General features: G+C 37.0%; 1 protein-coding gene across 1 annotated transcript; it reads left to right on the top strand.

Moving 5' to 3' along the window:
- Nucleotides 1-994: 994 nt before the first annotated feature.
- On the top strand, nt 995-2,085 carry LOC110822038 (transcription factor-like protein). Its single transcript, XM_022052042.2, has one exon. It carries the CDS (start codon nt 1,135-1,137, stop codon nt 1,852-1,854), a length of 720 nt encoding a protein of 239 aa, XP_021907734.1. The 5' UTR covers nt 995-1,134; the 3' UTR covers nt 1,855-2,085.
- Nucleotides 2,086-12,497: the final 10,412 nt, after the last annotated feature.

Here is a 12,497-nt window from a genome sequence, read left to right as displayed (position 1 = left end):
ATTTGAACGTATTTTTTATGTGATGACAAAAATATTAAATAATATTTAAATTATTTATAAAGATATAAAAAAAAAAAAAAAATCAAAATTTTTTATTTTTTCTCTCTCTCATTTCCTCTTGCTTTCCTTATTCTCAAACACAAAATAATAACATATATCAAACATTAAATTAAACAAATTTCTTATAATAAAAACAGAAATTGAAGAGCTCAAAGGACAAGTATTGAAAAAAAATAAAAAATTTAAGATACAATAACAAAAATTAATGAAATTATATTATTGGTCTTTCCTTTTTTTTTAAAAAAAAAAGTTAAGGTGTATATAATTTTTTTATGCTTTTTAAGGCTGATAATTTTAATATAATGTTCTTGATTTATATGTTTAATTGTATGTTGGAGTTATCTGATCAAGAAATGCTCTTAATTTGTAATCTAATTTAAATCAATATTATATTTTTAAAATTATTATATAATTAATTAAATATTTAATAAAAATATAATTTCACATGTAACACTGGATTAAAAATCTAACTAAATAAAAAAATAATAAAAAGTCCCTTGAATTTTGCACATTAAATTTTTTACATTCTTTGGAGACTTCATTCCCCATACAAATAATTTTACATACGTTTTTTTCCTTTGGATACATTGAATTCTTTCCATCTTCTCTTGCTTCACATAAATTAGATAATATATTTTAGTGAGTAATTAATTTCTAATGAGAGATTAGGTATCTAACCTCGTTTAACTAATTTTAATTACCGAATTACTTCACTTATACGTTAGAATTAAACTCGGAAACAAATATTAATTACCAAATTTAATGTTCCACGTTGAAGCAGAACTAATTTGATGTGTTGACACGTTTTACAGAAAGTTGAAAAAAGTGAGACCAGGTGTTACGGTGAGTGAGTGACTCCTCAGACCAGTCAAAGGTCAGACTCCCACACCGTTGCCTCTTGAAATCCGCTGCGCGTAAGCCATGCGCCAACTCCCTCAATTTCTCCCACTCGTGTCTTCCTCTCAGATCTCCATCTGTTCTTCACGTCCCATATAAGCTCTCTCTCTCTATTTCTTCACATATATATATTACAAATAGAAATTCATCGGTGTGGGAGAATAAAGAGAGAAAATAATGAAAGGCCAAGTGGGAGAGAGATTCGGTGAGTTCTACGAGAAGTGGGTTAGTGAGTTAGACGAGTGCTGGCAGCAGTTATTGAGAGTATCAAAAGAGAGAAGCCTAAGCACCAACTCGTCAGGAGAAGAAGAACAAATACAAGCCTTGGTGTCCAAACTCACTGCTCATTACAAACAGTATTACACTGTAAAATGGGTTGCAGCTCATGAGGATGTTCTCGCTTTCTTCTGCCCAATGTGGTTAAGCTCGGTGGAGATAGCTTACTCGTGGGTAACAGGGTGGAGACCTTGCATGATGTTTAGGATGGTGGAGTCAATGAGAAAAACACGTGAGCCAGGACTGAGTCTGGCGGAGATGACGGATGAACAGGTGAAGAAAATGGAGGAGTTAAGAGGGAAGATCAGAATAGAAGAAGAGAGAGTAGAGAGAGAGATGGAGAGATTGCAGGTGGTTGTGGCGGATAAGAAGATGGTGGAGTTGGTGAAGTTGCAGAGGATAAATCAGGTGGAGGCGTTGGTGGAGGTAGCATTGAAAGGGTTAACGATGGGATTAGAGAGGGTAGTAAAGGCTGCAGATTGTGTGAGGTTGAAGACGCTGAAAGGGGTTTTGGACATTTTGAGTCCTCTGCAATGTGTCAACTTTTTGGCAGGGACTTGTTTGGTTCACATTCAGCTTAGACAACAGGGAAACAGAAGAGACACCCACCATGATCAATAGAACTAAAATCTCTCTCTCTATTTATTTATTTATCTTGGGTTTGTTTTCTTAGGATGCGTTTGTGTAATTTTTTTTTTTTTTCTTTTAAATCATTTTAGGTTGTTTGGCTATCATCTTAGTTTTGTCGTGTCTTATATTATATGTGTTTTATCGAAGTTTATTCGACCAAACCCACCCATGATTGTGAGGAAATTTGAAATTGAAGGGTATATGTATATATATATATATATATTTAGAGGGATCGGATCAAAAGAGAAGTAACAAATATGACAATGGTGGTCTTCAAGTCCTGAATGATCGATCTTCTTCTTCTTTCTCCCCACTATTGGCATTTACTTCTCTCTGCATGCTTCTTAATTTGAATTTTTTTACGAGTCAAATATTTGTTTCAAAAAGTTTTGGGAACAAGTAATTAAGATATTTCAAGTCATGATCGATCAAGAGGTGTTCCTGCATGTCGTTATATTTTATTAATTAATTTTGGAAATTTTTTCATAATTCTCAAGTTTATCCTTGTTATTTTGATAATCTCTACTATTATTTGACTGTCATTTATTGTATTACTATTTATATTTATTTAAATTAGATGATAATTAAATAATATTAAAATAATAATGAACTATAATTAAATATTTTAAAAATGTAATCATAAAAGTCTTACAAAATTCTTAAGATTATGACTATCTAATTAGAATTTAAGAACATAAAATATATTAACTTCAAATTTTTTTCTTAAGATAATAGAGCAGCAACTTAATTGTTTTGTACATTTACGAATTTTAAAGAGGGTCGTTAATAGAATATATTTGGTATTTTTAGATTCAGATTAATGTCTTGATTGTTTTTGTCAGTTTTTTTTTTATTTTTATTTGGTATTTTTTAAAAAAAAAGATTTTAATTTAATGCATATTTAAAAAATAATCATCACAAAGTAATTTGATATTTATATTTATATTATAAGTAACTATTAAAATTTATTTCAGGTTTTATGCGATAGAATATGCGACTTCTTTTTTAAAAAAAAAAAAAAATTAGGGCTACAGGTTGCGGTCTTTATTGTGAATATGTATAGAACCCAAGACTTTTCGTTCCCAGATGTCATGCGATTAAATTATGTGATTATATAAAAATTTATGTTACATAAAAGAATTAATTTTGATTGGTCAAAATATTTTATAATTTTTTTTTCTATTTAATTTCTTCATTTAAATTTTTATATTATTGTTTATTTATTTCAATTTTATATTTTAAAATTTTTATTAGTTCAACTCTTAAAATTATATATATAGCTTATGATGTATTAAAATTATAATTCATAAGTAACGAGAAGGTACATGACGTGACAACTACATTAAATTATAAAATTTAAAATTATATTTTGATGAACAAGTAATTATTTTCTTCTTACCACGTACAAGAATTTATTCGCACACGTTTCCTCTCTCTCTCAAGCAACTCCCGTCCATATTTGCACATTGTTTATTTACAACTTGAATTCTTCTTATGTAACGATTTCAGAATTTTAAAAAAAATAAATTATAAATTTAGTAAGAAATTAATATAAATATTTAGAATTTATATTTTTTATACAATAATTGTAAATACTGAATTGGACCTACGAGAATAACTCTTTTAAAAGAATAATTAATAACCAATGAAATAAATTAAAAGTAATAACTAAACGTACTACTCGCAATCTTTTTGTAGATCAGCCTCTAGATCATGATTTTCTTGATCTGAAATAGTTAATAAAAGAATGAGTTATACTAATCCAGTAAGAATATCACGCTACTCACCGACACAGAAATAAAAATTGGTAGAAATCATAAAAACAACTAATAAAACTCTTAATTAAGCAAAATCGTTTATCATAAATAAAATCATTTACCATCTACTTACCATAACATTACAAAAATAACATATAAAGGTAATGACATAACACATATTATAATTTCATATGCAATCAGTTGGAATAACAATTTTCTTTTTTATCAGCTTACTGGTATTTATGTGGGGTTCATAGGGATGTCCCCACAACGTGTGAATAATTTCCTTTGACATTTTCAATTAACAAGCCGTCCCCATACCTCATCCAGTATGAGTGCCAAATTACTAAATCTCGATATCCCATCCAGTATGAAGGTGAAACGAGTCATCTCCATACCTCGTCCAGTATGAGCGCCAAATTACCAAACTTCGATACCCGAAATTGGAGCGGTCCTATATGGCGCAATGTTCCATTTCTACTCCGAAATTGGTAATGGCTGAAATAGCCCGTTTGAGCGTTGATGTTCTGCTTTGACCTGCTGACATACCAAACACTTAGAAACTAAGTCAGCCATATCTCTTTTCATCCCGTTCTACCAAAATTGGGGTCGCATACTTTGATACATCTTGGTACTTCTGAGATGCATGACAAACTTTGAGCTATGGGCCTCTGTTATGATGTCCCTTTTCAACTCACTGTCACTTGGAATATACACCATATCTTAAAATCTAAGTAACCCATCGGCAAAGACTCGAAATTCTGGATTAACTCTCTGTTCTGCATCTTTCTTGAGGCCTGCTAAGGTGGAATGGACAGATTGAGCTTCTTTTATTTTTTGGATCAATTCAGGTTGAACAGTCAAGTGGGCCAAACATGTGACTCTCTTCTGGTCATGAAGTCGTACATGTTGTGTAGCCCCTATTAGCCTGCATTCTGAAACCATCAAGTGAACTAATATACCTGCAATTTTCTTAATGAGTGAGTCGGCTACTATATTGTCCTTACTCGAGTGGTATAAGATGTTGTAATGATAGTCCTTGAAGAGTTATATCCATCTTTTTTTACGCATGTTGAGATCCTTTTGAGTGAATATGTGTTTCAAGCTCTTATGATCGGTATAGATCTGAAAGATCTCCCCATACAAGTAATAATACTAAGTCTTCAAGGCGTGGATATTTGCGACAAGTTCTAAGTCATAGGTGAGATAATTTTTTTCATGACTCTTCAACTGTCTGGACCCATAGGCTATGACCTTCATATACTGCATCAAAATCCAATCCAACCCTAGGTAGGAGGCATCACTATAAACTGTATATCAACCTGATCCACTCGGCAAGGCCAACACAAGTGCAATAGTCAACTGTTTCTTTAGTTCTGAAAAACTTCTTTCACAATCCTCGTTATACTCAAATTTGACGTTCTTCTTTGTGAGCCGAGTTAGATGAGCGGTTAGGTTACAAAATCCTTTCACAAACCTACGGTAATAACCTGTCATCTCCAGAAACCTACGAATTTCTTTGGTTGATGTCAATTTTTTTCAGCCGAGCACGACTTTAACCTTTTTGGGGTTCACTGACACCCCATCTTTTGATAAGATGTGTCTTAGGAAGGTAGTCTACTCAAGTTAAAACCCACACTTACTCAACTTTACATACAACTTCTTCTCTCTGAGAACCTGCAAAACCTGAGTCAGATGACGAGCGTGTTCCTTTCTATTTTTTTTAATAAACCAAAATATCATCGATGAACACAATGACGAATTGATCCAGGAATTGTCTGAAAACTCTATTCATCAAGTCCATGAAGATGATTGGAGCGTTGGTTAGTACAAATGGCATGACCAGTAACTCATAGTATCCGTACCTGGTTCGAAATGTTGTTTTAGAAATGTTTTCTGCTCTGATCTTTACCTGATGGTAACCTGAATGCATGTCTATATCTGAGAATACCTAGGCATCCTGCAACTGATCAAAAAGGTCATCGATCCTGGGTAAAAGGTACTTGTTCTTGATCGTGACCTTGTTCAGACCTCTGTAGTTAATACATAATCTCAATGTCCCATCTCTCTTTCTTACAAATGTGACTCCGGCACCCAAATGGGACATACTATGTCGGATGAACCCATTTTTTTGCAATTCATTGATATGTTTTCTTAGTTTTTCTATCTCAATACGACTCATGCGGTAAGGAGCAACCGAAATAGGCTGGGTGTCTAGCTAAAGGTATATGGTGAATTTGATTTTTCTATCCACTGGCAATCCATGTAGTTCATTCGAGAATACGTCTGAAAAGTCTCGGACTACTATAATCTCTTGAATATAAATTTCTTTCTCGGATTTACCTAGTTAGAGAAAATAGTCGAGTTAAAGTACTTGATAATAAGAAAATTTTTCATGAGGGAACAAATGTTAAAGAATTTTATTAATTTATAAATGATTCCTCATTAGGAATGTTGAATACAACCTTCTTGTAAAAACAATCTACGATGGCGTGATACGCCGTTAGCCAATTCATTCCTAAAATTACATTAAAGTCCCCTGTGTCAATTTCTATTATATCCACACTCAATTTCTTATATGCTATATCTATGACACAAGCTCTGTATATAACCTTCCTCGTAGTGTTATATTCCCAGTAATAGACACAAACAACACAGAATCAAGTTTTTAGACAATATATTTAATTTTGATGCAAAAATATATGAAACAAATGAATGCGAGACATCAGTATCAATCAAAATATGAGTAAGATGGCTATAGATAGTATACGTACTCTATACTACGTATGGGTTGGCTTTTGCATAATGTTAAGTGAGGTTGTAAACCTTGCCCTAGATAGGAGGTCTGGCCTGGTTCTGATTTCTCAGGCACTCCCTTGCATAATGTTGGGCGCTACCACATATGCGACAGATGTTATTGAAAATAGCAGGATCGGTCCCCATGATCCTTACCACAGTGCTAATATGTCCTACATCATCCTATTGCTGGAAGCTGAGGGGGAGCCTGAGCCATCGGCCTAGGTCTCTTGTTCTGTTGAATAAGTGCAGTAGGTGCTGGTTTGCGGTATGGGGCTAGATGGCCTGAGGTTCCCTATTGCTAGAGGAAAAATGCGAAGGTTCATCTCCACTAACTGTGTCTTGGCCAGAACAGCTGAGTACGTACTGAGCTTGAACACATACAACTACTGTCTGATCTCAGGACGGAGACCCCATTCGAACTTTTTTACCTTCCTGCCTTCATCCATCATGCTCTCAGAGGAATACTGACCCAACTCTAGGAACTTGCGAGCATATTCTGATACAATCATGTCCCCCTAGATTAAGTGTGCAAACTTCATCTCCTTCAGATGTCAGAGATGCTTTGGAAGGTACTCTGCATGAAAGGCTATCAAGAATTGTTCCCAAGTGACTGGAACGGGCAAGGTAGCCTGCTTGAGTTGTCACCAGCGGCCTGCTTCTCCCACCAGCATGTAGGTAGCAAGGATGACTCTCTGTTCGGGAATCACCCCAAGAGTAGTGAAAACCTTTTCCGTCTTAGCTAACCAGTACTCGGTCTCTTCAAATAAGGATCTCCCTGTAAAAGTAGATGAGTTTAGTCTTTTATACCTCTCGATGTAGTTTGGGTCCATCATAGAATGAACTGAGTCCCGTGGAAGAGGGACTGAACTGTGCTGAGGATGGACTGGATGGTCTTGCGTTGGTACCAGATTGTACTGTGGTGACGCCTGGTGATGCGGTTGGGGCACCTGGCCATACTGTGGTGGTGTTAGGTAATACTGTAGCTGGAGCACCAAATCATACTGTGATGGTGTCAGGTGGTACTGTGGAGGAGTAGGGTCATGCTGGGGTGGCTTGGGATCCTCTCGCTGCAAGTGTGGCTCAACTTGTGGCAGCGAGGGAGGGTTAGGAAGCTCCCTCCTTACTCTCAGGCATTTTGGGCAACGATGAGTCTTTCCAGCATCTCAAATAACCGGTCAACATCCTCTCGAAGTGAACTATCCTGGGCTGCTCGGTTTAGTTGGGGTCTTCCTCTTCTCATGTATATGTACCTGCATTTCACAAGGAATAATTGAGTGATAATTCATTATTTTTGGTGTTTTATAAGGATTTTGTATAAGAAATGGTTCCGATAAACACAGTTCTGATACCAACTGTAACAACCCCCGAAATTTCAAATGGAATAAATTATAAATTTAGTGCGGTAGTGATATAAATAGTTAGGGTTTACATTCCTTACACAATAATTGAAAGTACCGAATATGACTTACGGGAATAACCCTTCTAAAAGAACAATTATTAACTAAGAAAATAAATTAAAAGTAAACAATTGAACGTCCTACTCACAATCATCTTATGGATTGGCTCTGGATCTTGGTCCTCTTGATCTTAAATAGTTAATAAAAAAATGAGTTACACTATCCCAATAAAAATATCACGTTACTTACCGACACAGAAATTAAAGTTGGTATAAATTATAAAAACAACTAATGTAGCTCTTAATTAAGGAAAATCGTTTATCATAAATAAAATCATTTATCGTCTACTTACTGTAGTGAGATTTACAAAAATAACCTATAGAAGCAATGACATAATGCATATAATAATTTCATATGCAATTGGTTGGAACAATAATTTTCTCTTTTATCAGCCTACTAATATCCATGGGGGTTCATAGGGATATCTCTCACAATGCGTAAACTCTTTTCTTTAACATTTTCAATTAATAGGCTGTCTCCATACTCCATTCGGTATTAGCGCCAAATTACTAAATCTCGATACCCTGTCCGGTATGAGGGTGAAATGGGTCGTTCCCATACCCCGCCGATATGAGCACCAAATTACCAAACCTCGATACCCCGTTCAATATGAGGCAACGTTCACGGTAGGATTTCTTATGTACCTAGTTCGTCCACCATTTTTCAGGATATCTAGTAAGGCTGCTGTTTCATTTATTCACTAAATTAAACAATTTTCCAACTTTCTTTAATTTTCAGCTTCTCAATTCAACCATAATCACATGAAGTAAGCAATACATGCATTCAAACTATAAGATCAATCAATAAGGTATTATCATATATTCAAACTGTAAAATAACTCAACAGAATCAACAGTGAATAATTTCTAGTTCTGGCTCCATTAGTGACCAGTAATTAAGTATGGTTATTTTTTAAACTGCCCAAAACACTATATTATTATTATTAATTAGACTTCAATTCCATAACAGGGAATAAAGTGAGGGATTCTCACTCAAATTGATACCCAAAATGCTAAACTTATTGATTACACCTACTGGCAGTCCTTAGGTTCTCTGAATTTTTCTTCAGAGATTAAAACGCCTTCAAGTACCTAGAAATATTTCAAAAAATCCAAAATCAATGTTAAGACCCTCTTTTTGGTCAATTCTTAAATTTTGGCACGGCGGCTTCGCCGTGCTTCGGTGACGGCACAGCCGCTCGTGGTGGTGGTTTACCTCGGGTTGGCTGTTTTTGATCGAACTTGGCCAATTTTGTATTAACTCCTGCGAGAAAACATGTTAAGGGGTCTTGGTTAGCCAAAAATCAAAACTCACCAGCGACGAGCTTTTTTGGTGCGGCGGCTCTGCCGGCTCACTTTTACAGTTGGGTGTTTTGCTTCGATCAACCTGTAGAGAAGGAAACAGTGATTACAATGGTGGAAGAATTACGCAGAACAAAAATCGGAAAGGGCCTCAATGGATGCGTTTTTTATATTTTTCTACAATAACGCCGCCGTGTTTTGCCCGTAGTTTTCGGTTAATTCGTCGGTCTTTTTGCTCTAATTTGGTCATGAAGGTGTTTAAAATCGAATTTCGAGCAAAGAAATTTTTTTTACCTATTTTGGCGGTTGGAAGTGGTTCCGGCGATGGGGCAGTGACAGTCGGCTTCCTTTCCGGCGGCTGGGTCTTCTTTTCCGGTTGGGGGGAGGGGGGGGGTCTGGCAGATAGGGTTAGGGTTTGGTGTGAAGAAGGTTGTTTATATCCGTCCCCTTTTAATCTGGTCCATCCATCGCGTTTGATATGAACCGTCCGATCACGATTAAATAAGAAATAAATATGTGTCGTTCATTGTGATTTAATCTTGACCATCCGATCACGTTTAAATAGGAAGTGGATCTAAACTGTTCATCGTGTTTAAATCTGACTGTCCGATCGTGTCTAGGGAGGGAACAGATTCGGACCGTCCGTGCGCGCGAGAACGAATCTGGACAGTCTAATTGTAACGGCCCCGGAAATTTAAAATGAGATGGATATTAAAAATATCAAATGCGAAAGCGAAGTCAAAAATTCGATTAACATCCCTTACACTAAAACCAAAAACGTGCTCACAAAATATAAAAAGATCAAACTACCTAAAGGAGAAACTTGAAAGTAAAAGCTACGAATATGACCATGGAGTCTTTAGGCGTCCCCTTCGTCGTCCTCCTATGGAACCGACTCGGGAACAATGTCTTCCTGATCTGAAATGATTAAATAAGGAATGAGCTACACTAGCCCAGTAAAGACATCATGATATCTCACCGTCACGGAGGTAAAGGTGGGTAGAAAACACAAAAAGACCAATGGAGCATAATTTACAACAAATTCTTTTATCAATAATAAATCCTTCACCATCCACTTACCTCGGTGAAATTCATAAAACAGTATACGAAAGCAATAACATTATCATCATCATGGAATCATATATAAACTGTATAACATAATACTTATCAAGCCTTTTGTAATTCAATCGTTACACAACATATTTTCCTCATTTACCAGCCCACTAGTATCCATGGGGATCCATAGGGGTCCCGCTACCCGTTAACTCTTAACACTTGAAATCAGATTCCAGGGCCGTCCCCATACCTCGTCCGGTATGGGCACCAAAACTATAAACCTCATTACCCCGTCTGGTATGAGGGTGAAACGGGCCGTCCCCATACCCCGTCCGGTATGGGCGCCAAAACACATAAGTTCTCCATACCCCGTCCGGTATGGGAGACCACAATCCCGGTAGGATTCCCTACGGACCTGGTCCGTCCACCATCTCCCAGGATATCTAGTCAGGCTGACCCTATTATACAATTACCCATTTACATAATCTTTCATTCTCTTTTTCCTCAATCAGCATCATTAATCCATATACAAACAAGCAAAACGATAATTTATGCCAAACAGACAACATACAGCATCAATATCCCAGTCATTCAATTTATAATCAATAAAACAGTAAAATATGCACACGAAACTATAAAATGAAAACATCAAACCCCATACTGCATTTTAAACTGTAAAATAGGCCAAATAACAGTTAACCGACAAACACACTAGACTCGGGCTCCATTAGCGACCTTAAGCAATTTCACACATTCGTTGATTCAAGAAATACTGTTTTATCATTATTGAACTTTAATACCGTGATAGGAAATAGGGTGAGGGGTCCTTACTCGTTTCGGGGTCCAAACACGGCTTCATAGTGCGCTTGCAGGCTGTCCCTAATTTTTCCTGAATTTTTTTCAGGGAACTGAAACGCACTACTGGTACCTGCACGTGTTCCAAAAAATTCCAAATTAGGCCCAGGGCCCCTTTTTGGCCAATATCGTAATTCCGGCCGAATTCGGCCACATTTGCATCGGTCCTTGCGATAAAACAACCCTAGGGCCCTCGGGGGGCCAAAAAATTTACGGAAAACCGAAGCTTACCGGTGGCGGCGCTCTCGGGTGCGGCGACTCTCCGGTGAGGTTCGTGTTTTGGTGATTTGACTCCGATTAACCTGTAGAGAAAAGAATGGTGATCACGGTGATATAAAAATTGCATCAAACGGAGGCCGGGAAGGGCCTCATCGGAGGCAAAAACCGAGGAGGGGTACGGTGGCACCGCTGGGTTTCGACCGTGTTTTTCGGCCGTTTAGCCGAGATTTTGGCTCCGATTTGGCCACAGGGGAAATCAGCGTGGAAAAACGAATCGGGGGTATGAAATTTACCTCGATCGGCGGTCGAAAATCTCCCCGGTGCGGCGGCGGGTGGCGGCGGCCGGCGTCTCCGGCGTCTGGTTCGTCTTCTCCGGCGAGGGCAGGCGGCTAGGGTTTTTGTGGTCAGGTGTGGGGGTTCTATTTATACCCTTTTGCCTTTTGATCTCAGTCGTCCATTTTGTTTTAATATGGGCCATCCGTTTTTGATTGAATCTAGGTCGTCCGTGCGATTGCATCTGGGCTGTCCGTACGCACGCTTGATCTGGACCGTCCGATCGCACGTACGCAGATCGCCAACGTGGCATGTCCCCGGTCGACGTGGTTTTGCCACGTGGCAGGTCCTGGTTGGCCGGGACTACTGACTGAGTTTGCTGACGTGGCGTTTTTTTTTAAACCTAATTAAAATAATTAATAATAGAATAATAAATTTTTTTTTTATTTCCGGGCGTTACACTAATCACAGGCACGCAGATCGCATGCGTGGCCTCCTGCATGGCACCGTGTCAGCGTCCCTTGTCACGCGGCACGCTCCAGTTCGCCGAGGCTGCTGACTGGGCGTCCTGCGTTGCATAATTTTTTTAAATTACATTTTGACCTTTAGTTTCTGAATTTTTTTTTTCAAAAATACCATCAAAACCCAAATTTTTACCCATTTTTCCTAAAATTATTTTCAATTTCATCCTCCATTTAATTTTCTTTATTTTGACATTAATTAGTAATTTAAAAAATTAAAAATTAAATTTTATACATTAAATAAAAATTCAAAAACTCAAAAATTCTATTTACACACTAATTTTAAATATTTTTTAAAATTATTTAAGGACATTACATCCGACCTCATTGAAGTTGATTGTTGCATCTGCTTTATAAACCCATAGATCTCCTCCGAGACATCCCCAAGGTTTGAGAA

Source organism: Carica papaya, chromosome 7 (assembly GCF_054855325.1).
Source record: "Carica papaya isolate Zhongbai chromosome 7, ASM5485532v1, whole genome shotgun sequence".
Taxonomy (NCBI): Eukaryota; Viridiplantae; Streptophyta; class Magnoliopsida; order Brassicales; family Caricaceae; genus Carica; species Carica papaya.
This window is presented reverse-complemented; position numbering and strand designations above follow the sequence as displayed.

What these genes read in the sequence shown, in the direction of transcription:
- LOC110822038 (XM_022052042.2), top strand. Translation starts at nt 1,135, where the DNA reads ATGAAAGGCCAAGTGGGAGAGAGATTCGGTGAGTTCTACGAGAAGTGG.